General features: G+C 45.9%; 2 protein-coding genes across 11 annotated transcripts in view; one reads left to right on the top strand and one right to left on the bottom strand.

Moving 5' to 3' along the window:
• Window positions 1-21781, bottom strand: part of ENTPD1 (ectonucleoside triphosphate diphosphohydrolase 1) — a 100970-nt gene extending 79189 nt beyond the window's left edge. Inside the window, exons 1-2 of one of the 5 annotated variants that reach the window (XM_065552722.1) lie at window positions 20818-21781; window positions 20162-20202 (exon numbers count right to left, since the gene is read on the bottom strand). Coding sequence is in view for 2 of the 5 variants with exons in the window: in XM_065552718.1 (XP_065408790.1) it covers window positions 5863-5893 (31 nt within the window). In the remaining 3 variants the exon portion in view is untranslated. Of the gene's footprint in view, window positions 1-5862; window positions 5912-6391; window positions 6579-20161; window positions 20203-20817 lie in introns of those variants that run through there. The other 4 variants (XM_065552718.1, XM_065552719.1, XM_065552720.1 and 1 more) reach the window with 4 other exon arrangements.
• Window positions 21782-21847: 66 nt separating this feature from the next.
• Window positions 21848-27170, top strand: part of TCTN3 (tectonic family member 3) — a 68618-nt gene continuing 63295 nt past the window's right edge. For all 6 annotated transcript variants that reach the window (XM_042845229.2, XM_042845226.2, XM_042845228.2 and 3 more), the window contains exons 1-3: window positions 21848-22336; window positions 22805-22943; window positions 26312-26433. In XM_042845229.2, the coding sequence (XP_042701163.2) occupies window positions 21883-22336; window positions 22805-22943; window positions 26312-26433 (715 nt within the window). In that variant the 5' untranslated portion in view covers window positions 21848-21882. The remainder of the gene's footprint in view (window positions 22337-22804; window positions 22944-26311; window positions 26434-27170) is intronic.

Here is a 27170-nt window from a genome sequence, read left to right as displayed (position 1 = left end):
TGCCTTACTGCTCGCCTCCTCACACCCGCCACTGCTTGCGGCCAGACTCGCCCCCACGTCCGCCCGCCTCCTTACCCTACTGCTGGCTCACCACTTGCCTCCTTACTCCCCCGCCAGACTCCCACCCACCGCTCGCCTCCTCACCCCCCTGCCCACCTCGCCTCTCGCCTCCTCACCTCTGTGTCCCACCTGTGTCTCCAGAGAGGCCGCACATGCAGAAGCAACAGTGAGCAAAGGGAGGGGCTGATGCTCCCCCTCCCCACTGCCCAGAAACTGCCATGGCCGCAGGGAAACCCACTGGTGGCCGCATTTGAGAAATGGTGGCCGCATTTGAGAAATGGTGGCCTATGGAACTTCCCCATGGCCCAGAGTGGGGGAGGGCAGACTCTGTAGCATAATGCAACATGCTCGTTTAGACTCGGTCTGGAAGGGGAAGCAGGATACAGCTTTTGCAATTTGACATGTTTTCTCCCTCTGTTTATGGGTAGAATTTTAAATGTTAGTTACAAACTACGGAAAGGTAACCATAGCTACTATGTTACTGAGGTTTCTATAAAGAAAACAAACCCCCAAAGGCAGAAAAGCATTTGTACTCTGTTAAGGTTCCAGACAATCTGGGGAGGAAGTTTTAAAATACAAAAATAAAAAAAAAAAAGAGGAAACCAGATGTAATTTCCACACAGCTCAGGGTCTGGAGGGAGAATTCAGCCTGGAAATCAGAATAACAAAACTGACAAATGGCTGCTAGTCTCCTACTACTGGAGGTGCTGAAAACCAGAGTTGACTGCATCTGAAATAGCAGGAGAAATTTTTCCTGCACCCAGATGGTGATCACCTTAAATTAGGGTGACCAGACAGCAAATGTGAAAAAAATCGGGACGGGGGTGGGGTGGGGTGGGTAAATAGGAGCCTATATAAGAAAAAGATCAAAAAATCGGGACTGTCCCTATAAAATCAGGACATCTGGTCACCCTACCTTAAATGCTAAAATCTGTTGATCACAAGCCTTTATTATTTTATCACAATTAGCATAATTGCAGATGCAATATTTATTCATGCAAATGTCCAGTCCCTTCTTTCTAGCCTTACCAAGTTATTTGCCTCAATAATATCCTGCTCCAGTAGGTTCTACAGATTAATTGTATGACATATAAACAATAATTTTTCTAGTTGTTTAAAATTTGCAAGGAGATAGGACATGCTGCCTTAAAATCCAAGCACAGATTGGAATTTAGGACATGGTAGCTTGATGACCAGGGAACAGGAGAGGAGGGAGGAATGGAGAAAGTTACAGTGGAAGCCAGAGAGAATCCTTCCCTAGGGAGAGCAGGGAAGGAAACAGCCACAAGAAAACGTGCTGGGTGGGAGCTTGGGAACAAATCTGCAGGAATTAAAAGCCAATGACATTATCTCTGGGGATTGAGTGGGTATGAAGGTTTCTGAAACAATTAATCATGAAGTGGAAAACAGAAGGTGCCTTTGCCAGTCCCTAATGCAATATTAAATAGATCCACATTGTCTTTGCTTGCAGCAGGTTGCAGAGAAGGAGGGGAAGAGGGAAGTTATGCATGCAGCTGTGGTAACCATTTTCTACATATTTCAAAAGCAAAGCCAGGTGGCAGATTCAAGAATCTGTCTACATGTCAACACTGGCCTTGACAGAGGAACGTCAAGAACTGCTTCCTTATTTCACCATCAAACATCAGCAGTCATATAACCAGCCCAGGAAGAAGGGCAACAGGGACACATTCTCATACGGTATCACTCAAAACAGACAGATTAGAAATGGTAAATCCCGAGAAAGACAAAGAACATACTTAAAGGCTGGGAGGAGGAGGAGACTTCCGTACAAGGAGAGATTAAAGAGACTAGGACTAATTTACTTTTGGGAAGGAGGAGACCAAGAGGAAACATGATAGAAGGATATAGAAGAATGCACGGCCTAGGAAAATTTGTTAGAAATCATGTTCCCCAATCCTATAACATAAAAACAAGGGAGCGCTCAATTAAATTAAAAAGCAAGAAATTTGGAATGAATAAAGAAAATATATCTTTGTGTTGTGTAGAATTAACCTATGACATTTGCTTTAACAGGATGTTACTTAGCAAAAGCCTTAAATTATACACTTATATTAAGAATTCTGGCATCAGTCAGTGGTTCTCTAACAACTCATTAACTCAGGACCCACTTTTACCAAAGCTAGTTGTTGTCAGAGGCTACTGGTGTGGTGCTCTGCTTTCTCCTATGTTGATATCACTCGGCTGCGTGCATGTGTTCCCTCTGTGTGCTGCCCCAGCTCTGCAGATAGCTGACACAGCAAACCCGACGAGAACCCCCAATGACCACAGACTCTAGTAAGGTACGAAGGCACCTCGGCCAGGTTTACTGCGACCTTGGACACAATTGCAGTTCCCCGTAGATTACTTAGTCTACCGGGCATACTACGAGAAAGTGCCTCTTGGCAATGGACTCAGTTCAGTCAGTGGCGGGACTTTCCACTGCCCCCTCGGCTGGACAAAGACACCCACTCAGGGATGCATTCTTATACACAGATACAAACAAGTTACACATCACTCCTGACGTATTGAGATGCAACCCCTCTACGCAGCAAGGTACAACCCCTCTACGTAGTAAGGTGACGCCTCTCACCTTGTACATGTTGGTTCGATCAAAAACAACTCTATCCATCATTTTACCCTTTTGCCCCTGTCATTGGGATGGGTCGGCCTGTTCCATGTTATCTTTGGAATGTTCCCGTATAGTGTGTTCTGTACTGTAACTTTGCGAGGTGAATATATATTTATGCAGCATCAGCCCTTTCCTTGCCAGCTTCTGTGAGCAGGGCCTGCCTCTGGCTCACAGCTTAACTTTGCTTTATGTTAGCAAAGTCTTGACCATTACTTTAGTGTAGGCCTTAGAGGCCCGGTATGAGGCCTGATACCAAGGTTTATATCTCAGGGCCTCCTCTTACTACACACTCCAGTTAGGAAGGGGTAGGAGTGGCAGGGGGGGGATAGAAGCCTGGCAAGAGCTACCAAGACTGCAGGAACCCTGAGGATCCAAGAGGGTGCTGGAAGAGGTTGGGCTGCTGACCTCTTAGAGCCTGAGATTTGACCAGGCCGGCAGAGGCCTGTGAAAGAACTCCAGCTAGATAGGGCTGAAGGTTGCTTATTTTGGGCCTTTATTTTGAGGATTATTTTGAATTACTTAAACAATGAGGAGTCCGGTGGCACCTTAAAGACTAAGATTTATTTGGGCATAAGCTTTCGTGGGTAAAAAACCCCACTTCTTCAGATGCATGGAATGAAAATTACAGATATAGGCATAAATATTGGCACATGAAGAGAAGGGAGTTACCTTACAAGTGGAGAACCAGTGTTGACAAGGCCAATTCAGTCAGGGTGGATGTGAATAATGTCGAGCCCAAAACAATCACTGTGGAACCCTTTTAGAAACACCTCTGTTCAATGATGATTCCCCAATGATAACTACTTTTTGAGATCTGTCAGTTAGCCAGTTTTTAATGCATTTAGCATGTCCTTTTTTATACTGTATAGTGCTAATCTTAGGGGCAGTATTAACATATCGAGGGCAGAATTAATTGTATTATTTAGGAACTCCAGGAATGTATTTAGGGAGCAGCATTTTTACCTTCTTAAAAATACTTCTAAACAACTTTAAAAATCTCTTTTCCACAATAATCTGACAAGCCAGACCTGTGGTCCTTTTCAGCTCACTGCTGTAGGTTCCTGTGGTCATTGCCACATTTAATCTGTCCGGAGCGGAAGTGTATCTAGGGAAGCTAGTGGGGAGCAGGATATTCATAGAAACAGAATATCAGGGTTGGAAGAGACCGCAGGAGGTCATCTAGTCCAACCCCCTGCTCAAAGTAGGACCAACCCCAACTAAATCATCAAGGGCTTTATCAAGCCGGGCCTTAAAAACCTCTAAGGATGGAGATTCCACCACCTCCCTAGGTAACCCATTCCAGTGCTTCAACCCCCTCCTAGTGAAAAAGTTTTTCCTAATATCCAACCTACACGTTCCCCATGGCAACTTGAGAACATTGCTCCTTGTTCTGTTGTCTGCCACCACTGAGAACAGCCTAGTTCCAACCTCTTTGGAACCCCCCTTCAGGTAGTTGAAGGCTGCTATCAAATCCCCCCTCATTCTTCTCTTCTGCAGACTAAATATGCCCAGTTCCCTCAGCCTCTCCTCATAAGTCATGTGCCCCAGCCCCCTAATCATTTCCATTGCCCTCCACTGGACTCTCTCCAATTTGCACACATCCTTTCGGGGGGGGGGGGGGGGGGGAAGAGGAGTGTTCCAAACTGGACGCAATACTCCAGATGTGGCCTCACCAGTACCAAATAGAGGGGAATGCTCCTACTAATGCAGCCCAATATGCCATTAGCCTTCTTAGCAAGAATGGCACACTGTTGACGCATATCCTGCTTCTCGTCTGTAATCTGCAGGTCCTTTTTTGCAAAACTGCTACTTAGCCAGTCGGTCCACAGCCTGTAGCAGGGCATGGGATTCTTCCGTACCAAGTGCAGGACTCTGCAGTTGTCCTTGTTGAACCTCAGATTTCTTTTGGCCCAATCCTCCAATCTGCCTAGGTCACTCTGGACCCTACCCTACAGCGTATCTACCACTCCCCCACATCTTAGGGTCATCCCCGATCTTGCTGAGGGTGCAATCCATCCCATCATCCAGATCATTAATGAAGATGTTGAACAAAACCAGCCTCAGGACTGACCCCGGGGCACTCCGCTTGATACCAGCTGCCAACTAGACATCTAGCCAGCTTTCATCCAATCCATACTTCTTTAACTTGCTGGCAAGAATACTGTGGGAGACCGTATCAAAAGCTTTGAAGGGAGTCAGGGGAACATGGGTGGTGACAGGAGTCTAGCAGCTTGGAAGGGGATTATTGGGGGCAGTGAAGAATTTGAGGGGATCCCAGTGCAGACTCACCCATTGTGGCCCTACTTCCTGTTACAATCTGAAGAGCCCAGGCCACACCTTGCCAGCAAGGCCCTGAGATGACAAACTCCTTCCTCCGCTTAACTCCATCTACCTGTGCACCAGCAGGGGAAGCACTTTGTAAAGGAGTGGGGACCTCTCCCTGCACTAAATGTCAACCCAACAGCAGATTCCAAGGGGGTTGGAGGAGTCAGTGCAGGAGAATCTACACTCAGTCCCTGCAACCCAGCTAGGTGCAGGAAGGACTTTAACAGGGAGATTCCCAGCCACTGGCATATTCTTAATTTTAGGACTGTAAGCAGAAGTGAGTCCTAATTCAGCCCCTTTCCCACAGATGGGGCCAGGCCCCAGAGTTTGAGATGGCTGCTCTAGATCATAGACTAAATGGTTTTCATTTGTTTTTAATGTGTAATTTTTATAATCAAATGTTTTCTAGCATAAGGAACCCAAACAAATTAAATACTTTAGGCCTCATTCGTCTCTCAAGTGTTACCCCAGTGTCACTCAACTGCCCTCAGCAGAGGTGAACATGACTGAACCTGGTGTAAGTGAAGGATAATTAATTCTGGGGAGCAAAATGCTAAAATTCTCAGGTTTAAGGATTGCTAATTCAAAGTTGGTTTGATGCTTTGCCTTCAAACTACTGGGCCCTGAAACTCCAGTAGAACAAAAATAAGTTTAGCATGTTAATTGCTGACATGCCAAACTTAAGCGGATAGTTTTCTGAGGCAGAAAGAAGGAGTGAATATAGGGCTCATAAGGGAGCCCTGCTTGCAACCTTAATTACAGAGCTTCTACAGACTGGTTTTATATTAAAGATCCTCCTGAATGACACATAAGACAATAACCGGTTGACCAATTTTCTTCATACTTACCAGAAAAGAAGAAAACAAAATGAGCTGCCATTCTGTAGAATATCCACCACTATAAATAACAAAGATTATATAATAGATTGAACAAACCTGCAAACCCAGAACTAGCATGCTGATCATCTAGCCCCTAGACCCAACAAAACAAAAATCAATCTGTTATAATGGTGAAGTACAGAAAGACCCTTTGGTCACTCTCTAGGATGCAAGCAGGTAGCAGAATTAATTGTATATACTGTGACAAAGTTCCTCCTCTATCTTGGTGGGTCCTGCGCTTATTGGCGGATTTTCTTGCCTCAGAGATTCACCATGTGGGTTGGGGAACAGCCCAGAAACCTTCCCCTCTGGAAGAACCCACAGTCCAAGTCAATTGGGAGGTTTGGGGGGAACCCGGGCCCGCCCTCTACTCTGGGTTCCAGCCCAGGGCCCTGTGGACTGCAGCAGTCTATAGTGCCTCCTGTAACAGCTGCAGGACAGCTACAATTCCCTGGGCTACTTCCCCATGGCCTCCTCCAAATACCCTCCTTAGTCTCACCACAGGACCTTCCTCCTGGTGTTCGATAACGCTTGTGCTCCTCAGTCCTCCAGCAGCACACCCTCTCAGCTCCTTGCGCCTCTTGCTCCCAGCTCCTCACACTCACACCACAAACTGAAGTGAGCTCCTTTTTAAAGCCCAGGTGCCCTGATTAGCCAGCCTGCCTGCCTTAACTGGTTCTAGCAGGTTCCTGATTACTCTAGTGCAGCCCCTGCTCTGGTCACTCAGGGAACAGAAAACTACTCATCCAGTGACCAGTATATTTGCCCTCTACCAGACTCCTGTACCCCACTGGTCTGGGTCTGTCACAATACACATAACGTAACCTTTGCTTGATTACAATCTCTGTTCATTAAGCCTAGCCTGTGAATGAGCTTTCGGGGAGATTTAACTAGATTGAAAAATTGAAGGGGCTGTAACAATCCTTTTTTGAGCTGTAGTGACTCAAAGAAATGTTCAAGTCCTCATTTCAAATTAGGTTAACTTCTTACCTATACCTCAAAAAATGTTTTCACACATTGCCTCCTTTACTCTAGTGAATAGGCAAACCCTGGGTCAAATCTGGACTGCCAGATGCTTTTGAATGGACCCTGAAATCTTTTTATTTACTTGCTATCGTTGTTAGGGATTTTTTTATTATTTTCTCTGGAGTCTGGACCTTGACTATACCTTGACCAAGAAATTTGGACCTTGAGGAAAAAAGAATTGACTATCCCTGGCTAAGGAGATATCTTCTGCAGTCTTCAAGTCAAACCAATTTTGTTAACCAAAGTTACTGGAGAACTAAAAATAAGGCTGACATTTAAACCAGGTTTAAATTACTCTAATCGCTCCCAAATACTATTTTTCTTGCATTTACTTCCTGTATTTTTCCCCCCGGGGCATTTATCTTTTGTAGGACTCTAACTAGATTTTAACAGACTCCACAGTGATGCTATAGATTTTAATTCCTTAATTTCTCCCTTCAGACTGTTTCTAAATAACTCCATAATTTTCTCCTTTCTTGATATTCAGTGTCAGGTTATCTGGGAGGAGCATCTCCTGAAGTCGTGTCAAATTTGAGATTAGTATCACAGCAGTTAAGGTTCTAAACCCTATTTTCATTCCATTGTAACTTTCTCAAAAAATCTCTCATTGGGCTGAAATTTCCATGCTTTATCTCAACCATAAAGATATCTCAGAAAAGTGTGTGTGTGGAGGAGAGGGGGTGTTTGGAGGTGGGGGGGGGGACATGAGCCATGTGAGTTATGAGCCTGAAAAAATGTTCCTTTTAAAATAATTAAAAAGCTCTTCTTTGTCCCTATTCTATGAGAGCCAGGAAATGCCACACTAATTTAGACCAGTGGTCCCACTAGTATGTTATATCCAGAGCCGGCTCCAGGCACCAGCGCAGCAAGCGCGTACCTGGGGCAGCAAGCCACAGGGGGGCAGCGTGCCGATCACCGTGAGGGCGGCAGTCAGGGAGCCTTTGGTGGCATGCCTGCGGGAAGTCCGCCGGTCCTGCGGCTTCGGCGGCAATTCGGCGGCGGGTATGCCGAAGGTGCGGGACCGGCAGATCACCCGCAGAAATGCTGCCGAATCCGCGTGACCAGCGTGCTGCCGAAGGCCGCCTGACTGCCGTGCTTGGGGCGGCAAAAAACATAGAGCCGCCCCTGGTTATATCCTGTCTGGTCCTTTGAAAAACTGGAAGATCGCTTACATTTTCAACTTCAAGTTCAGTACATATGTACAGATAGCCATTTTGGTTTGTGCTAGCTTGGCCCTTGAGTCCATGTGACTTCTTTCTGAGGAATGGCAGAACTAATTCTTCTCCCTTCTGATAACTTATTTTTTGCTGCATTCAAAGCTCACTCTCAGTCCATGAATAAGATTATCATAGTTACCCCTCGATTCTTTCTTTGTTTACTTCTTCGGGGCCCCCTGAAAATTCTTCCACCATTGGCACAGCGATAGCCCAGTAACAGCAACTACACACACAAACATGTATGTATACACATACAAGTTTTGTGACACCTAGTGGCTATTCTTACCAAATGCACCAATTCAGTGCTGCTATTCCCAATTGACATCTTTTCACTCCAGAGTAAATCTTCCTCTCCAGGAGCTCATGTGGTGGTACTGAGCATCTACCCCTCCACGTGGTCACTGACCATCCAGTCTACAACACAGTTGTCTCTAGGGAGAGGACATGTTATCTTCTCATGCTTTGCCTTTTTGTTCATCTTCCTCCCTCTGACAATGGGTAACTTAAACTTCCCTCCTGGCTTATTCTATTAATATTCATGTTTATTATGGTAGAAGATCTCACAAAGGCTTTTGACCTGCTCAGCACAAAGGGCCTTTTCCCAGTGTTGGAGAGAATTGGTTGTCCGCCCAGTTCTCCTCAGTCTGGTTTGAGCCTTCCATGATGGCATAAAACTACAGTCAAATCTGAGGTTGATCAATCTGACAGCTTTGACAGTCACAGTTGTTTCAAACAGGGATGTATTTTGGCACCAGCACTCTTTGGTATATTCTTCTCTCTGTTGCTTTGTCATGCTTTCTCATCTAGTACTGAAGGTATACATCTGCATACAAGATCAGATGGGAAATTCTTTAACATTGCATGTCTAAAAGCAAAAAAGAGGCAAAGTTAAATGCCTGTTGATAACAGAACTTGTTTTTGCAGACGATGCAGTGCTCATTGCACACACTAAAGAGGAGCTCCAGCAACTTTGGCACAGCTTTGCCTTAGCAGCTTGTGATGAATTTGGACTAAACATCAGTGTATATAAAATGATTATGGCACAAGGTGTGTTGATTACACCAGAAGCTTCAATGGCTAACATCCTGATAGAAGTTGTGCACAAGTTCTGATGTCTAGGATCATCTGTATCATAATCTCTCTCTAGATGACTAGCTTAATTCTCGCATCAGAAAGGCAGCTACCACATTTGGCCAAATGACCAAACGTGTTTGGCATAACAGGAAACTAACATTGAAAACCAAGATACAGGTCATGTTTTCCCCAGGAATTGAAATTAGAGGGGGGTGTTCGAATTTACAGGGTGGGGGTCAGGGCCCATGAGGGGTGAAATCGTGAGAGTGAAGATGGGGTCTATGGCACCATAGTAAAAACAGAAAAATGTTTCATGACCATTTTATTAGATTTAACTCATGTTTTAAAATCACACAAATTAAAGTTGGCTACTCAAGCCCTCTATGAAACACTATATCTCATTCTTCCTGGTTTCTTGTTATAATTTTGCACAATTATGTGAATGAACTTCTTGAATGTAGTGCGTTCATCTTCAGTGGCTTCTCGTGTGTCCGGTAGTTCCATTCCTTCAATTGATATGCTCATTAGTTCATTCACGTGATCAGGCAGAAGGTGACATCTTTCAGAATCCAAAATTGTATTCAATGACGAAAAAGAATGCTCAACTGTAGCTATTGTAACTGGGACTAGAAAGAGATGAATTCCTACTTCTTTCATCCCAGGAAACATAGCATAAAGATAGGGTTGAGCCATTAGTGATGATAAAAAAAGAAGCTGAAGTCAAATCTTCATTCATTCGTCATATGATAGTCCACTCTGTGTTCAAATTCTCTATTCTGTCCTGATCACATGGCAGCCTCATTGCAGGTAGTGCCAGGGCCGAGAGTTTGTCGGGGGCCCTGGAGCGGGGTCCTTCACTCGCTCCAGGGGCCCAGAAAACTCTCGCCGCTCCCAGGCCCCCGGAGCTTTTTCCACTCCGGGTCTTCGGCAGTGGGGGGTCCTTCCGCCCTGGAACCCGCTGCCGAAGTGCCAGGTCTTCAGCGGCAATTCGGTGGTGGGGGCCCCTGCTGCCGAAGACCCCAGGCCCCCTGAATCCTCTGGGCGGCCCTGGGTAGTGCCTCACTCCACTCAACTGTTTTATAGGACAGGGATCAGTAAAAGCTATGTAAAGGTTGAGAGAATCCAGAAGTCGCTTTTGTAGAGATGTAAGAATCAAGCCTGTGTACTTTTTCAGCTGGCTTAACAAACACTTCTTGTCTTCTTCACTTAAGGATTCAATATAAGTGCCTTCATCAGTCAACTTCTGGACTGAAGTCTTTGCTTCTTCCAGTACTTTTTCAATTGATATCTCTCTGACTGATCCAAATGTAACTTCTCTGGCTGGACAGAGATCTAATACTGTTGTAGCAGATGCCTGGATGACATTGTTTAATGATCCAAGTGGTTTCAACAGTAGACTTACAAGAGAGAGAGAATGGCGATAGTCTTCTCTGAACTTAGTAACAAAAGTAGTCCACCAGCCCAACTACATAGATCTGTCCCATCTCGGTAGATATTTTCCAAAGCCAGTAATAATGGTTGCAGTAATTTTAAGACAACAGCCAAGGATCACTCATGAGAACAACCTGGGAAAACTCACAGGCTGACTAATTTGAACTTCAGTCCCAGTGTATTTTTTCCAAGATGTTCAGTCTTTTTGGACTCTTGCTGAAAAAAGAATATCACGAAGACATTAAATTTATGACTTTTTAATGCCTTTTGAAGATTCTGCAGTTCATACTAGTGCTAGTTGGAGTAGACGGCCTCTGCAGTGTGTACAGGAGAGATTAGGGTTACACTTTTCTCTGAGCAAAGCTTGTACTTCACTATGTCTTCTAGAGAAGTTTGCAGCTCCATCAAATGCACAAGCAGCCATCTGTTTGGGGTTCAATTTATAAGCATTTAACTCTTCTAAGAAGTGGGTTGTCACAGAATTAATTGGAATTAATTTGCAAACTGGACACCATTAAATTAGGCTTGAATAAAGACTGGGAGTGGATGGGTAATTACACAAAGTAAAACCTATTTCCCCATGCTAATTTTTTCCCCTACTGTTACTCACACCTTCTTGTCAACTGTTGGAAATGGGCCATCCTGATTATCACTACAAAAGTTTTTTTTCTCCTGCTGATAATAGCTCACCTTAACTGATTACTCTCGTTATAGTTAGTATGGCAACACCCATTTTTTTCATGTCCTCTGTGTATATATATCCTCCTACTGTATTTTCCACTGTATGCATCCGATGAAGTGGGTTTTAGCCCACGAAAGCTTATGCTCAAATACATTTGTTAGTCTCTAAGGTGCCACAAGTACTCCTGTTCTTTTTAGAGAAAGGTCATAACTCTGCACCTTTAACTCCAATTTTGATACATATACAGTATGCTTAAGTGATTTCAGTTTGGGATTACCTCGGCACTTCAAGTGTATCAAACCATCATGGCCCAGATCTATAAGGAGCTGATTGGGTGGAAATAACCGTTGATATTCTACTAATTGGTGGTGAAAATTTATCAACACTACACTAGGAAACTGCATAATATCTTGTACTATGCCTCCTTACAACCCAATCTATAATGTGTAGGAGGAAAAAAAACTGTGATGATGGGGGACTTCAATTTGAGTGACATATGCTGGCCATCTCATGTTGCCAGTACTAAAATATCCTTGGAATTTCTAAACATTATAAATGACAAATTTTCTAATTCAAAACGTGTTGCAGCCAACATGAGATAATTCTTTATTAAATCTTGTCTTAACAGATAAAGAGAATCTAATCACGGACCTAAACATTAATGGTAGCTTAGGTACAAGTGATAATGACTTGATCACATTTATAATGTGCAAGCAGAATAAAATCTAGACTGGTAATACATATACTTGGTGCTTTATCAGGGCCTAGTTCACAAAACTGAAAACCATTATAAGCCAAATCATATACCAGGAGGAAGAACTTAATCAGAAAAATGTGAACAATAATTGGGAATCATTTAAGAAAACCATACTAGGTGCCCCAAAAGCCACAAGTGAAGAAGAAAGTGTACTGCTTAAATAAAATGCTGTGGTATAGAGGGGAAGTGAAGGTAGCTATTAATTTTATATATATAGCTCATAGGAATTGTAGAAACCTGATAAGGGAAGCTATGGCACACAAGGAGGAATCTATGACCAGCAGAATCAAAGACAATAAGGTGGGTGATCCAGTGGTTATACTTGGACTTTCAGAAAGCCTTTGACTGGCCCCTCACCAAAGGCTCTTAAAGCAAATTATGCAGTCATAGATTAAGGGGAAAAGGTCCTCTCATGGATCAGTAAGGGGTTAAAGGACAGGAAACAAAGGTTAGGAATGAATGGTCAGCTTTCACAATAGGAAGAGGTAAATAGTGGGGTCCCCCAAGGATCTATACTGGGACCAGTGCTGTTCAACATAGACATATATGATCTGGAAAAAGAGGTAAACAGAGAGGTAGCAAATTTTGCAGATGATACAAAATTACTCAAGATAGTTGAGTCTAAAGCTGACTATGAAGAGTTACAGAGGGCTCTTGGGGGAGGGGAATAGCTCAGTGGTTTGCACATTGGCTTGCTAAATCCAGGGTTGTGAGTTCAATCCTTGAGGGGGCCACTTAGGGATCTGGGGCAAAATCAGAACTTGGTCCTGCTAGTGAAGGCAGGGGACTGGACTCAATGACCTTTCAAGGTCCCTTCCAGTTCTAGGAGATAGGATATCTCATTTAATTTAATTTATTTTAAATCTCACAAAACTGGATGACTGCACTGAAAAGGTTGATGAAATTCAATGCTGACAAGTGCAAAGTAATGCACACTGGAAAACATAATCCCAAATGTACATACAAAATGATGGGGGTTTAAATTAGCTGTACCCAGAACTGGGTTTACCGTGGCGCCACTGGCACCAGGCCTACGCTCCAAAGTTCTTTGCCCCCCGCTCTCTCCTGCGGGGACAGCGGGCAGAAGCTTGGTAATGCGGGCTCCTGCTGCAGCAGGGCATGCTTCACTAGCAGCCAAGCTCCCCTCTCCCCTGCCTCTTCCCTGGAGCGTGCTGCGTTCCTGCCCCTCCCCCTCCCAGCACTTTCCCCACTGTCAAACAGCTGTTTGCCAGCATGAGAGAGGGGGAGGAGCTGGGCCGCAGGACGCTCACTGCTTGGGGGAGGAGGCGGAGAAGAGGTTGGGGCAGGGCCTTGGGGAAGGGTGTGGAATCGGGGCATACCCCCTCCAGCCCCCTGCCGTGAGCCACTCAGGGCAGGGGGCTGGGAGCACCCCCACGACCCCAATCCACACCCCCACCTCCTGCCCCAACCCTGAGTCCCCTCCCTCACCCTAACTCCTAGTCAGACCCTGCACCCCTGTCAGTCATTCTCTGTGCACACAGCATCATACCTGCCTAGGGCTCTGCAACAATCACACACCCTTATCCCACCACCTAGATACTTAAGAAATGCATAGGGGAAACTGAGGCACCCACACAGTATTCAGAAAAAACATTAAGAACATTCCCAATTCATCACACTGGAGGAGGGGCAGCTCAGTGCAGAAAGAGATGAAGAGAATGGGCTAGAACCAGGGAGAAGGTAGGTACCTGATCTATTCGGGCAGGGGCAGGGGGGGAATACTGTTTACCCCCTCCCCAGCCTTGCTGTGCTTGCAGTTTACCCCCAGCCCCTCCCTTGCTCCAGGGACCAACCCTAGCTCCCGACCCGCTGTGCTTTTGCCCCCGGCCCCTGCCTTGCTCCAGTCAGGAGGGACTAATCCTACCCCCATACCCCACTGTGCTCATCTTGCCCCTGGCTCCTGCCTCGCTCCAGCTGGGGACCAATCCCCCACCACCACCATGCCCCACTATCAGGGTGGATAAAAATCAATGATTTTATTTAAATCAGATTTTTTTGATAAAATGCTTTTTGAGGAAAAATCCTATCTAAAGATAGTTTTAGTTAAGATACATTATATCTCAGTATGGAATAGGGATTATAAATTCTAATTCTATAGTATGAGACAATATATTCATGTAATGCTTAAGAAAAGTTTTGTAAATGGGTTCTAATACCCAATCTTATTGAGTTCCACAGGCTTCTGTATAGATTATTTAGGTTAATCTTTCTATCTACCCAATGGGACTCAGTGCTCAGTCTAGAAGATACTATCCGCGATGCTTAGTTTTGCAGTTCTCAAACTGTGGATTTGTGTCTCCAGAGGTAACATGCTTGTTAATAGCAAAAATGCTTTTAAATAAATAAATAATATATAGAGGTGAGAAATAACAGACCTCAACGCTATTGTCCCTCTGCAAATTTGTGTACACAGTCAATCCCTTACCTCTCTCTAAAAGTGAAAAGTTTCAAAAAGTTCAATGAATAGAAGATAGCTGGAGGCGGAATAGATCTGGACAAGGAGAAGAAGTCTGGAGATAAATGTGAGAAGCGAGGGACATATGCTTTTTTGTTAAAATATTATGTTTGCTGTTGAAGAAAAAAATCCAGAATACTTGTTGTTGCTTTAGTTAAATAAAACAATTTAAATGTCTCTCTGTCTGGTGATCTTCTCCTCCTAATACAGCATGGCAAGAAAATCCTCCAAATATTAATGATTAACCTGTTGAATTGGAGATAGTTCATCTCTCAATGACTTCATAAATATCTGCTTCAATTACCTTTGGTAAATGAAATAACCAAACAATCATTCATTTTCTGATATAGCTGTAAAACTCATCTGAAGTTTTCAAAATAAATCACTGTTTAAAAATGTATAGTGTGTACCTTCTAAAAATGAAACCACCATCTACCTCTGAATTGTGAAGAATGTGTATTAAGGTTATAACAACCAACAAGAATGCACTTTTCTGTAGAAAACCATGATTAAATTGAGTCTTCCTGACTAGTGATTTAAATCATGATTTAAATCAAATCCACCCTGCCCACTGTGCTCTTGCCCCGGCACCTTCATTCCTCAGTGGGGCCCACAAATATGATTGGCGCCGGGCCCACAAAAAGTTAATCGGGCCCTGCCTGTTACCACTCAAGAAAGAGATCTTGGAGTCATTGAGGGTAGTTCTCTGAAAACATCTGCTCAGTGTGCAACAGCAGTCAAAAAAGCTAATAATGTTAGGGACCATTAGGAAAGGAATTGATGATAAGACAGAAACTATTATAATGCCACTATGTAAATGCATGGTATGCCCACACCTTGAATACTGCATGCCGTTCTGGTTTCCCCCAAAAAAGCTATCTTAGAATTGGAAAAAGTACAAAGACAGGCAACACAATTGATTGGGGTATAGAACAATTTCCATGTGAGAGATTAAAAAGATTTAGAAAAATGATGACTAAGGGAGATGATACAAATGATGATACAGATGATACAAAACTAGTCAAGATAGTCAAGTCCCAGGCAGACTGCGAAGAGCTATAATAAGATCTCTCAAAACTGGGTGACTGGGCAACAAAATGGCAGATGAAATTCAATGTTGATAAATGCAAAGTAATGCACATTGGAAAACATAATCCCAACTATGCATATAAAGTGATGGGGTCTAAATTAGCTGTTACCATTCAAGAAAGGGATCTTGGAGTCATTGTGGATAGTTCTCTGAAAACATCCACTCAATGTGCAATGGCAGTCAAAAAAGGAAACAGAATGTTGGTAATCATTAAGAAAAGGATAGGTAATAAGACAGAAAATATCATATTGCCTCTATATAAATCCATGGTTCGCCCACATCTTGACTACTGCGTGCAGATGTGGTCACCACATCTCAAAAAAGATACATCAGAATTGGAAAAAGTTCAGAAAAGGGCAACAAAAATGATTAGGGGTATGGAATGGCTGCCGTATGAGGAGAGATTAATAAAACCGGGACTTTTCAGCTTGGAAAAGAGATGACTAAGGGAGGATATGATAGAGGTCTATAAAATCACAGCTGGTGTGGAGAAAGTAAATAAGGAAGTGTTATTTACCCTCTCGTAACACAAGAAATAGGGGCCACCAAATCAAATTAATAGGCAGCAGTTTTAAAACAAACAAAAGGAAGTATTTCTTCACACAACGCACAGTCAACCTGTGGAACTCTTTGCCAGAGAATGTTGGGAAGGCCAAGACTATAACAGGGTTCAAAGCCTGGAAAACAAGCAGGGAGAACTGGAAGTCCTAGCACAGTCAAGGAATTATGATGTGATTGGAATAACAGAGACTTGGTGGAATAACTCACATGCCTGGAGTACTGTCATGGATGGATATAAACTGTTCAGGAAGGACAGGCAGGAGGAGGTGCATTGTATGTAAGAGCAGTATGACTGCTCAGAGCTCCGGTATGAAACTGCAGAAAAACCTGAGAGTCTCTGGATTAAGTTTAGAAGTGTAAGCAACAAGGGTGATGTCGTGGTGGGAGTCTGCTATAGACCACCAGACCAGGGGGATGAGGCTTTCTTCTGGCAACTAACAGGAGTTACTAGATCACAGGACCTGGTTCTCATGGGAGACTTCAATCACCCTGATATCTGCTGGGAGAGCAATACAGCAGTGCACAGACAATCCTGGAAGTTTTTGGGAAGTGTAGGGGACTACTGGCAGAGCTCTTCTTGACCTGCTGCTCACAAACAGGGAAAAATTAGTAGGGAAAGCAAAAGTGGATAGGAACCTGGGAGGCAGTGACTATGAGATGGTCGAGTTCAGGATCCTGACACAAGGAAGAATGGAAAGCAGCAGAATATGGACCCTGGACTTCAGAAAAGCAGACTTTGACTCCCTCAGGGAACTGATGGGCAGGATCCCCTGGGAGAATAACATGAGGGGGAAAGGAGTCCAGGAGAGCTGCTTGTATTTTAAAGAATCTTTATTGAGGTTGCAGGAACAAACCATCCCGATGTGTAGAAAGAATAGTAAATATGGCAGGCGACCAGCTTGGCTTAACAGTGAAATCCTTGCTGATCTTCAACACAAAAGCAGTGGAAGCTTGGACAAATGACCAGGGAGTAGTATAAAAATATTGCTCAGGCATGCAGGAGTGAAATCAGGAAGGCCAAATCACACTTGGAGATGCAGCTAGCAAGAGATGTTAAGAGTAACAAGAAGGGTTTCTTCAGGTATGTTAGCAACAAGAAGAAAGTCAAGGAAAGTGTGGGCCCCTTACTGAATGAAGGAGGCAACCTAGTGACAGAGGATGTGGAAAAAGCTAATGTACTCAATGCTTTTTTTGCCTCTGTCTTCACGAACAAGGTCAGTTCCCAGACTACTGCACTGAGCAGCACAGCATGGAGAGGAGACGACCAGCCCTCTATGGAGAAAGAAGTGGTTCAGGACTGTTTAGGAAAGCTGGATGAGCACAAGTCCATGGGGCCCGATGCGCTACATCCGAGGGAGTTAAAGGCCTTGGCTACACTAGCGCTGTAAGTACTCGGAGAGGTGGAGTACTTACAGCGCTGGCGGCGTGACTACACTCGCGCTTCACAGCGCTGCCATGGCAGCGCTGTGAATTGCCAAATGTAGCCAAGGCCAAAGGAGTTGGCGGATGTGATTGCAGAGCCATTGGCCATTATCTTTGAAAACTCATGGTGATCGGGGAAGGTCCCGGATGACTGGGAAAAGGCTAATGTAGTGCCCATCTTTAACAAAGGGAAGGAGGATGATCCGGGGAACTACAGGCCAGTCAGCCTCACCTCAGTCCCTGGAAAAATCATGGAGCAGGTCCTCAAGGAATCAATTCTAAAGCACTTAGAAGAGAGGAAAGTGATCAGGAACAGTCAGCATGGATTCACCAAGGGCAAGTCATGCCTGACTAACCTATTTGCCTTCTATGACGAGATAACTGGCTCTGTGGCTGAGGGGAAAGCAGTGGACGTGTTATTCCTTGACTTTAGCAAAGATTTTGATAAAGTCTCCCACAGTATTCTTGCCAGCAAGTTAAGGAAATATGGGCTGGGTGGACTATAAGGTGGCTAGAAAGCTGGCTAGATCATCGGGCTCAATGGGTAGTGATCAATGGCTCCCTGTCTAGTTGGCAGCCAGTATCAAGCAGAGTGCCCCAAGGGTCGGTCCTGGGGCTGATTTTGTTCAATATCTTCATTAAAGATCTAGAGGACAGTGTGGACTGCACCCTCAGCAAGTTTGCAGATGACACTAAACTGGGAGGAGTGGTAGATATGCTGGAGGGTAGGGATAGGATACAGAGGGACCTAGACAAATTAGAGGATTGGGCCAAAAGAAATCTGGTGAGGTTCCACAAGGACAAGTGCAGAGTCCTGCACTTAGGAAGGAAGAATCCCATGCAGTGCTACAGACTAGGGACCGAATGGCTAGGAAGCAGTTCTGCAGAAAAGGACCTAGGGGTTACAGTGGAGGAGAAGCTGGATATGAGTCAACAGTGTGCCCTTGTTGCCAAGAAGACTAACAGCATTTGGGGCTGTATAAGTAGGGGCATTGCCAGCAGATCGAGGGATGTGATCATTCCCCTCTATTTGGCATTGGTGAGGCCTCATCTGGAGTACGGTGTCCAGTTTTGGATCACTTGATGATTACCTGTTCTGTTCATTCTATGACGGGTTGAATCACAGAAACCCCCTTGGGAGCTGCCACCTGATGTGGAAAGACTACCCCTGCTCCTGTTTTCCCTGCCAGCTCAGGACTCCAGCACCCTGTCTTGCTGAGCCAGACACTCCAGTCTGCTCCAACACAGACCCAGGGTCTGAATCACTTGTCCCAAAGCTGCAAGTTTACCTGAAAACAGCTCACAGAAGTGTGCTTGTCTTTAGCACTCAGATGGCCAACTCCCAATGGGGTCTAAACCCAGATAAAGCTTATGCAGGGCAAACTCATAAATTGTTCACCCTCTATAACACTGATAGAGAGATATGCACAGTTGTTTGCTCCCCCAGGTATTAATACATACTCTGAGTAAATTACTAAATAAAAAGTGATTTTATTAAATACAGACAATAGGATTTAAGTGGTTCCAAGTAGTAACAGACAGAACAAAGTAAGTCACCAAGCAAAATAAAATAAAATGCGCAAATCTATGCCTAATCAAACTGAATACAGATAATCTCACCCTCAGAGATGCTTCAGTAAGTTTTTTCTCAGACTGGACATCTTCCAGGCCTGGGCACAATTCTTTCCCCTGGTACAGCTCTTGTTCCAGCTCAGGTGATAGCTAGGGGATTCTTCATGATGGCTCCTCTCTCTCCTTTGTTCTCTTCCACCCCTTTATATATCTTTTGCATAAGGCGGGAACCCTTTGTCCCTCTAGGTTTCCACCCCCCACTGGAAAAGCACCAGGTTAAAGATGGATTCCAGTTCAGGTGACATGATCACATGTCACTGCAAGACTTCATTACTCACTTGCCAGCACACACATATACAGGAAGACTCACAGGTAAACACAACCATCTGCAGACAATGGGAGTCATCAAGATTTCAAACCATCATTAATGGCCCACACTTTACATAATTACAATAGGCCCTCAGAGTTATATTTATATTTCTAGTTTTAGATACAAGAGTGGTACATTTATACAAATTGGATGATCACACTCCGTAGATTATAAGCTTTGTAATGATACTTTACAAGAGACCTTTTGCAAGAAGCATATCCCAGTTACGTTATATTCGCTTTTTACCATATTTTTCTAAAACTATCCCAGTTACATTATATTCACTTATTATCATGTTTTTATAAAACCACATAGACTGCACAACGTCACACATTCCCTCTGGGGCACCTGGCATTGGCCACTGTTGGAAGACAGTATTCTGGGCTAGATGGACCTTTGGTTTGACCCAGTATGGCCATTCTTATGATCGAGGTCTATAAAATCATGACTGGTGTGGAGAAAGTGAATAAGGAAGTGTTATTTACCCCTTCACATAACACATGAACCAGCGTCACCCAATGAAATTAATAGGCAGCAAGTTTAAAAAAAACATAAGGAAGTACTTCTTCACACAACGCACAGTCAACCAACCTGTGGATCTTGTTGCCAGGGGAATGTTGTGAAGACCAAACCTATAACAGGATTAAAAAAAGAACAAGATAAATTCATGGACGATAGATAGGTCCTTCAGTTGGCAGGGACGCAACCCCATGTTCCAAGTGTCTCTAAGCCCCTCATTGCTAGATGTTGGGACTGGATGAGAGGGGACAGCTCACTCAATGGCTGCCCTGTTCTATTCATTTGCTCTGAAGCCTCTGGCACTGGCCACTATCAGAAACAGGGTACTGGGCTAGATGGACCATTGCTCTGACACTGCATGACCGTTCTTATGACTGTGTCTTCGGCATTGGTGCATCGCACCACTGGTATTATCATGACAGGTTTCAGAGTAGAAGCCGTGCTAGTCTGTATCCGCAAAAAGAAGAACAGGAGTACTTGTGGCACCTTAGAGACTAACAAATTTATTAGAGCATAAGCTTTCGTGGACTACAGCCCACTTCTTCGGATGCATATAGAATGGAACATATATTGAGGAGATATATATACACACATACAGAGAGCATAAACAGGTGGGAGTTGTCTTACCAACTCTGAGAGGCCAATTAATTAAGAGAAAAAAAACTTTTGAAGTGATAATCAAGCTAGCCCAGTACAGACAGTTTGATAAGAAGTGTGAGAATACTTACAAGGGGAGATAGATTCAATGTTTGTAATGGCTCAGCCATTCCCAGTCCTTATTCAAACCGGAGTTGATTGTGTCTAGTTTGCATATCAATTCTAGCTCAGCAGTCTCTCGTTGGAGTCTGTTTTTGAAGTTTTTCTGCTGTAATATAGCCACCCGCAGGTCTGTCACTGAATGACCAGACAGGTTAAAGTGTTCTCCCACTGGTTTTTGAGTATTTTGATTCCTGATGTCAGATTTGTGTCCATTAATTCTTTTGCGTAGAGACTGTCCGGTTTGGCCAATGTACATGGCAGAGGGGCACTGCTGGCACATGATGGCATATATCACATTGGTAGATGTGCAGGTGAACGTATTATCATGACACGCACACGCTTCCCGGAACAGGAGACTGCACAACCTCGGCTGCAGGAGGGAAGCACTGGGGAGACCGGACCAGATTTACTGGGGACGAAGCCGCAGGGCGATGGCACAGCTGGCCCCTGGCTCAGAGCACCGCACTGTGGAGCCGGGCGCTGCTCACACATCCCAGACTGGGTGGGGACTCGGCAGGGGGCGCCCCGAGCCCCCGGGCTGGGTCAGCCCACGAGGGGCGAGCTCTGTGGGTATCACCTTGCCCGCTGTGGGAATGGAGCTAGCTCCCCATCGCAGTGGTCTCCGAAGTGGGGTGTGCACACCCCAGGGGGTGCGCGAGAGGATCCTTGGGGGTGCGCGGCAGGAGGAGCGCTTTTTTTTTGTAATTATTATTTGCTTTGTCAGGCGGGAGTCCGAGCAGCTTTTTTTCTGCTTCAGCAGTTCGGGCAGGGGGTGCGTGATCAAAACATTTTTACTGATGGGGTGTGCGATCAAAAAAGTTTGGAGCCCACTGCTCTATCGCCCTGGGTCCCGCTCGCGCCCAGGCCCAGCCCCCACGAGGCGTCGGCGACTCCCTACCAACGGGGCGGTGCTTGGGGGAGGCCGAGGAGGTGACTGATGTACGCATGAGCACTGTGTGTGTGTGTGTGGGGGGGGGGGTGGCTTCGACACGCGCCTGCGCTAAGATTCATCGCGAGACCAGATCGCTTACGACATGACGTCAGACGTTAATGTATCGGTTCCCTGGCAACGAGTTGATGCTATGGGCCCGAGGCGGCTGCTACTCCCGCTCCTGCTATTGCTGCAGCCGCGGTGGGGGGCTGGGACCCCCAGCCCGACCGCGGGGATCAGCCCGGGCCCCCCCCGCCCGACCGCGGGGGGCAGCCCCAGCAGCCTCGCGCCCCCCAGCCCGACCGCGGGGCTCGGCTCCGGCAGCCCCGGCCCCCCCAGCCCGACCGCGGGGATCAGCCCCAGCAGCCTCGCGCCCCCCAGCCCGACCGCGGGGCTCGGCTCCGGCAGCCCCGGCCCCCCCAGCCCGACCGCGGGGCTCGGCACGACTCCGGGGGGAAGTTCAGGCCCCGGACCCCCCAGCCCAGAGGGAGGCAGCTCCGCGGAGCCGGAGCCCAGCGCGGCTCCAGGAGTCCAGGGAGACCCATCCGCTCCCGAAGGTGAGGAGGCGCCCATAGTCCCTTCTCGCTCATTCCCTGCAGGGCATTGCCCAGGCCCAGGGTGCGCTCCCCCCCGGCCCAGCCTGTTTCCTCCCTGCCCCATGCCCTGCTCAGGCTTCCCTCTCACCCTGACCTGGGCTGTCTCCTGACCATTTCCCTGCAGTACAGTGCCTGGGGTCCCCTCTCTGCTGACACAGCCTCTCTTCTCCTCCCCGTCCCCTGCAGTGTAGTGCTTGGGTTCCCCTCTCCATCTGGCTTGTCACTCCCCCTCATCCCCTTCAGGATGATACCCAGGGTCCTTTCCCATATCAGCCTGTCTCTCTCGAATCTCCCACTGGCTGGTCTCCCTCACCTACCCCTTACAGGGCGGTCCCCTCTCCCCCAAACCAGCTTCCCCCCCACATCACCTAGAGGACAGTGTCTGGGGTCACCTTTCCTCCGATCTGGTGTCTCTTTCTCTCTTCTTAGCTTGTTTGCCCACCTGTATCTGCAACCTGCATTCTGGATCCTGTGACATAAACTGCTGCTGTGATCCTGACTGTAACCTTGGCTGTGATCTGGGGGACTCCAGGGCTGCCTTCTCCTTCTGTCTTCCAGGCAGCACCAGGTAAGGTGTGAGGGATCAGCTTCCTGATGCTCTTCAATGCTGCATACAGATACCCTGGCAAAGCAGTGGTGAAAGGCCCAGGGCAGAGCTGATGCCAGACTGCTGTAATGTATTTTTGCCCCTTTTCAACCCAAGCGGCTAGTCAAACTCTGGGACCCAGGAGTAGAAATTGGTGATAGGCAGGTATATCTTTGATGCAGTTTTGTTTATTACAAATGTATCCCACACACCTCCTGGGTGTGGTGTTCTGTCCCATCTAGTGGCACCGAGACCACTTATCAACAGCTTTAGCTAAGGGCCATGGGGCTTTTAGCTCATGCAGTAGAGGCTCGTGCATTTAGCATCCCAGGTTTGATCCCACCCGCTGACGAACAGGGTCTGTCGGTGTTACACAAAGAATGTACAAAGTTCTGTGTCTCTGAATGCAGAGAGAATCAAATAGCAGGAAATGGCTTTTTTTCCCTACAGCACTAAGAGCATTCTTTTCTAGGTTTCCTACTGGGTCAGCCACCATGCTTTCAGCTGCTCCTTGAGGCTGTGTCGCTCTCTCAGGCTTTGTCTACACTAGCACCTTTGTCGGCAAAACTTTTGTTGGTCAGGTATGTGAAAAAAAAACACACCCCGACCGATATAAGTTTCACTGACAAAAGTGCCGGTGTTGACTGCGCTATGTCAGTGGGAGAGCCTCTTCTGCTGACATAGCTACCACTGCTCGTTGGGGGGTGGTTTAATTATGCTGGCTGGAGAGCTCTCTCCCACCGGCATAGAGCGGCTACACAAAAGACCTTACAGTGGCACAACTGCAGTGGTACAGCTGTGCTACTGTAAGGTCAGTAGTGTAGACATAGCCTCAGTCGGTTCTGGTATGGTCTCAGTTTCTGTGTATTCTCTCTTCCCCCCCACCCCAAAAAAAGACAATACTCAGCCAAAAGCTCTTGGGCAGGTTCACATATACCTTTTGTCTTGGGTGGGGTTTATGCTTACAGTTATGTTAATTGAAGGGTGAGTTCACACCTACCAATCTCAATGGGTTTTTTTAACTCCACTCATAACAAGCCTTCCCCTTCTAACACCCAGGCAGCAGTAGCTGAGGTGTGAGGGACTGGTTGCCTGATGCCCTTCCATGTTGCATGCAGACATCTTGGCTAAGCAATGGCTAAGGGACCATGATAATACTGATGCCTGACTGAAGTAAATAACATACATATGTGCAAGGAGATTGTGGTAACACTTTGAATCATAAAATCATAGAAGATTAGGGTTGGAAGAGGCCTCAGGAGGTCATCAAGTCCAACCCCCTGCTCAAAGCAGGACCAACACCAATTAAATCATCCCAGCCAGGGCTTTGTCAAGCTGGGCCTTAAAAACCTCTAAGGATGGAGATTCCACCACCTCCCTAGGTAACCTATTCCAGTGCTTCACCACCCTCCTAGTGAGTTTTTCCTAATATCCAACCTAGACCTCCCCCACTGCAACTTGAGACAATTGTTCCTTGAACTCTCATCTGCCACCACTGAGAACAGCCAAACTCCATCCTCTTTGGAACCCCCCTTCAGGTAGTTGAAGGCTGCTATCAAATCCCCCCCTCATTCTTCTCTTCTGAAGACTAAATAAGCCCAGTTCCCTGAGCCTCTCCTCGTAAGTCATGTGCCCCAGCCTCCTGATAATTTTTGTTGCCCTCTGCTGGACTCTCTCCAATTTATCCACATCTTTTCTGTAGTGGGGGACCCAAAACTGGCCGCAGTACTCCAGATGTGGCCTTGCCAGTGCTGAATAGAGGGAATAATCACTTCCCTTGATCTGCTGGCAATGCTCCTACTTATACAGCCCAAAATGCTGTTAGCCTTCTTGGCAACAAGGCACACTGTTGACTCATATCCAGCTTCTCATCCACTGTAATCCCCAGGTCCTTTTTGCAGAACTGCCGCTTAGCCAGTCAGTCCCCAGCCTGTAGCAATGCATGGGATTCATCTGTCTTAAGTGCAGGACTCTGCACTTGTCCTTGTTGAACCTCATCAGATTGCTTTTGGCCCAATCCTCCAATTTGTCTAGGTCACACTGGACCCTCTCCCTACCCTCCAGTGTATCTACCTCTCCCCCAAGCTTAGTGTCATCCACGAACTTGCTGAGGGTGCAATTCACCCCATCATCCAGATCATTAATGAAGATGTTGAACAAAACAGGCCCCAGGACCAACCCCTGGGGCACGCCTCTTGATACTGGCTGCCAATTAGACATTGAGCCATTGATCACTATCCGTTGAACCCGACGATCTAGCCAGCTTTCTATCCACCTTATAGTCCATTAATCCGATCCATATTTTTTTAACTTGCTGGCAAGAATACTGTGGGAGACTGTGTCAAAATCTTTGCTAAAATCAAGGTATATCATGTCCACTGCTTTCCCCATCATAGAAGGCAATCAGTTTTGTCAGGCATGACTTGCCCATGGTGAATCCATGTTGACTGTTCCTGATCACCTTCCTCCTCCAAATGCTTCAAAGTGGATTCCTTGAGAACCTGCTCCATGATTTTTCTGGGGACTGAGGTGAGGCTGTCCAGTCTGTAGTTCCCCGGATTCTCCTTCTTCCTTTTTTAAAGATGGGCACTATATTTGCCTTTTTCCAAACATCTGGGACTTCCCCCGATCGCCACAAGTTTTCAAAGATAATGGCCAATGGCTCTGCAATCACATCAGCCATCTCCCTCAGCATCCTCGGATGCATTGCATCTGGCCCCATGGACTTGTGCATATCCAGCTTTTTCTTTGCTTTCTCGCTGTCTGAACACTTCCAATAGAAACTAAAATCCAGACACAGTTATATTAATATCACTTGGTGTTTGTGTGATCTTTCTCCTGATGTTCAAATGCCTGAGGTCAGTTAAATGATTATGAGGGAGGAGCTGGGGATGTTTGGCCAGGGCTCATACATTGTCATGACAGTTTTGCAAGGCTGGACGTGATGACTTTATAATTAAATTATTAGGGATGGCAACTGAGAGGCAGGGGATAGGGAGACAGATTGGAGAGAAGGGGGAGGAGGTTGGGCTGGGCTGTTCTAGAAAGGGGGAGATTTGGGAGAAGGCTCATACTCCTGTGATTATGAGATTGTGGAAAGGACAGAGGAGATCCATGCTGGCCCTATATTGCATTGGGAAGAATGCTAAAGTGCCTTGCAAATATACAGATCACTTCTCACCCACAGCTCCTTCTAGGGTGAGACACAATAGCTGTTTAATAATGCAAAACAGCTTGTGTTAGGAAATTAAGAAGAATTCGGTATCCAGTTGGTTGGGGGGGTGGAGGGACATGGAATGTAAATGTATCCTTAGCGTTAGCTCTCTCTCTCTCTCCTGTTTTTTGTGCAGAACTGTGAGTCAAGTGTGCGTGGAGAAGTCTCTTATTTTCAGAAATAACACCCCTCATCACACTGAAATCGTCACTGACCCCCGCGGATATGAGTCTATGTTCTGTGTGCGTCTGAGTGATTGTAAGTAGTCTTACCCTCTGCACACTGAATTCCCAAGTTCTCCCTGATCAGGGAATTGGTTCTGTAACATCTTGTGAATATGAGGGGTGAACAGTCAGCTGTTCCACAGCACTTGCCAGCATCACTACAGGCCTACGGTGGGAGAAGGAGTTATGCGTTTTTGAGCTGAAGCTGGCCAAGAAATCTACAAGATTGCCACAAGGTATTATTGAGGCCAAGAGCTCAGTGTGATTTAAAAAGTTAAGACATTTATGAGAATAATTATAACATTCACAAGGATAGTAAAGAAAATAAGAATGCTATAAGGAGTATAAACCCTCTGGCTTCATGGCATAAATCTTGAGTTAGAAAGCAGCTTCCCCAGGGGCATGTTACTCCATAATGGGCCATTATGTGTTTTCTTGCATCTTCCTCTGAAGCATTTGGCAGTGACCATTGTCAGAGACCGAGACCAGACTAGGGCTATGGCTACACTGGCGCTTTACAGCACTGCAACTTTCTCGCTCGTGGGTGTGAAAAAACACCCCCCTGAGCGCAGCAAGTTACAGCGCTGTAAAGTGCCAGTGTAAACGGTGCCCCAGCGCTGGGAGCTGTGATCGGCCTAGATGAACCAATAGTCTGATCTAATCTGAAAATTTCTGTATCATGTTACTGTGCCTGCTCCTGAGTCTCCCTACTAGTTTGTATTTAAGTTCACATTTCCTTATTGTATAATATGTTTTTCATTCACCTGTTGC

The sequence above is a fragment of the Chrysemys picta genome, chromosome 7, assembly GCF_011386835.1.
Source record: "Chrysemys picta bellii isolate R12L10 chromosome 7, ASM1138683v2, whole genome shotgun sequence".
Lineage (NCBI taxonomy): Eukaryota > Metazoa > Chordata > Testudines > Emydidae > Chrysemys > Chrysemys picta.
Note: the sequence above shows the minus strand (reverse complement) of the source record. Positions and strands in the feature narration are given on the sequence as shown.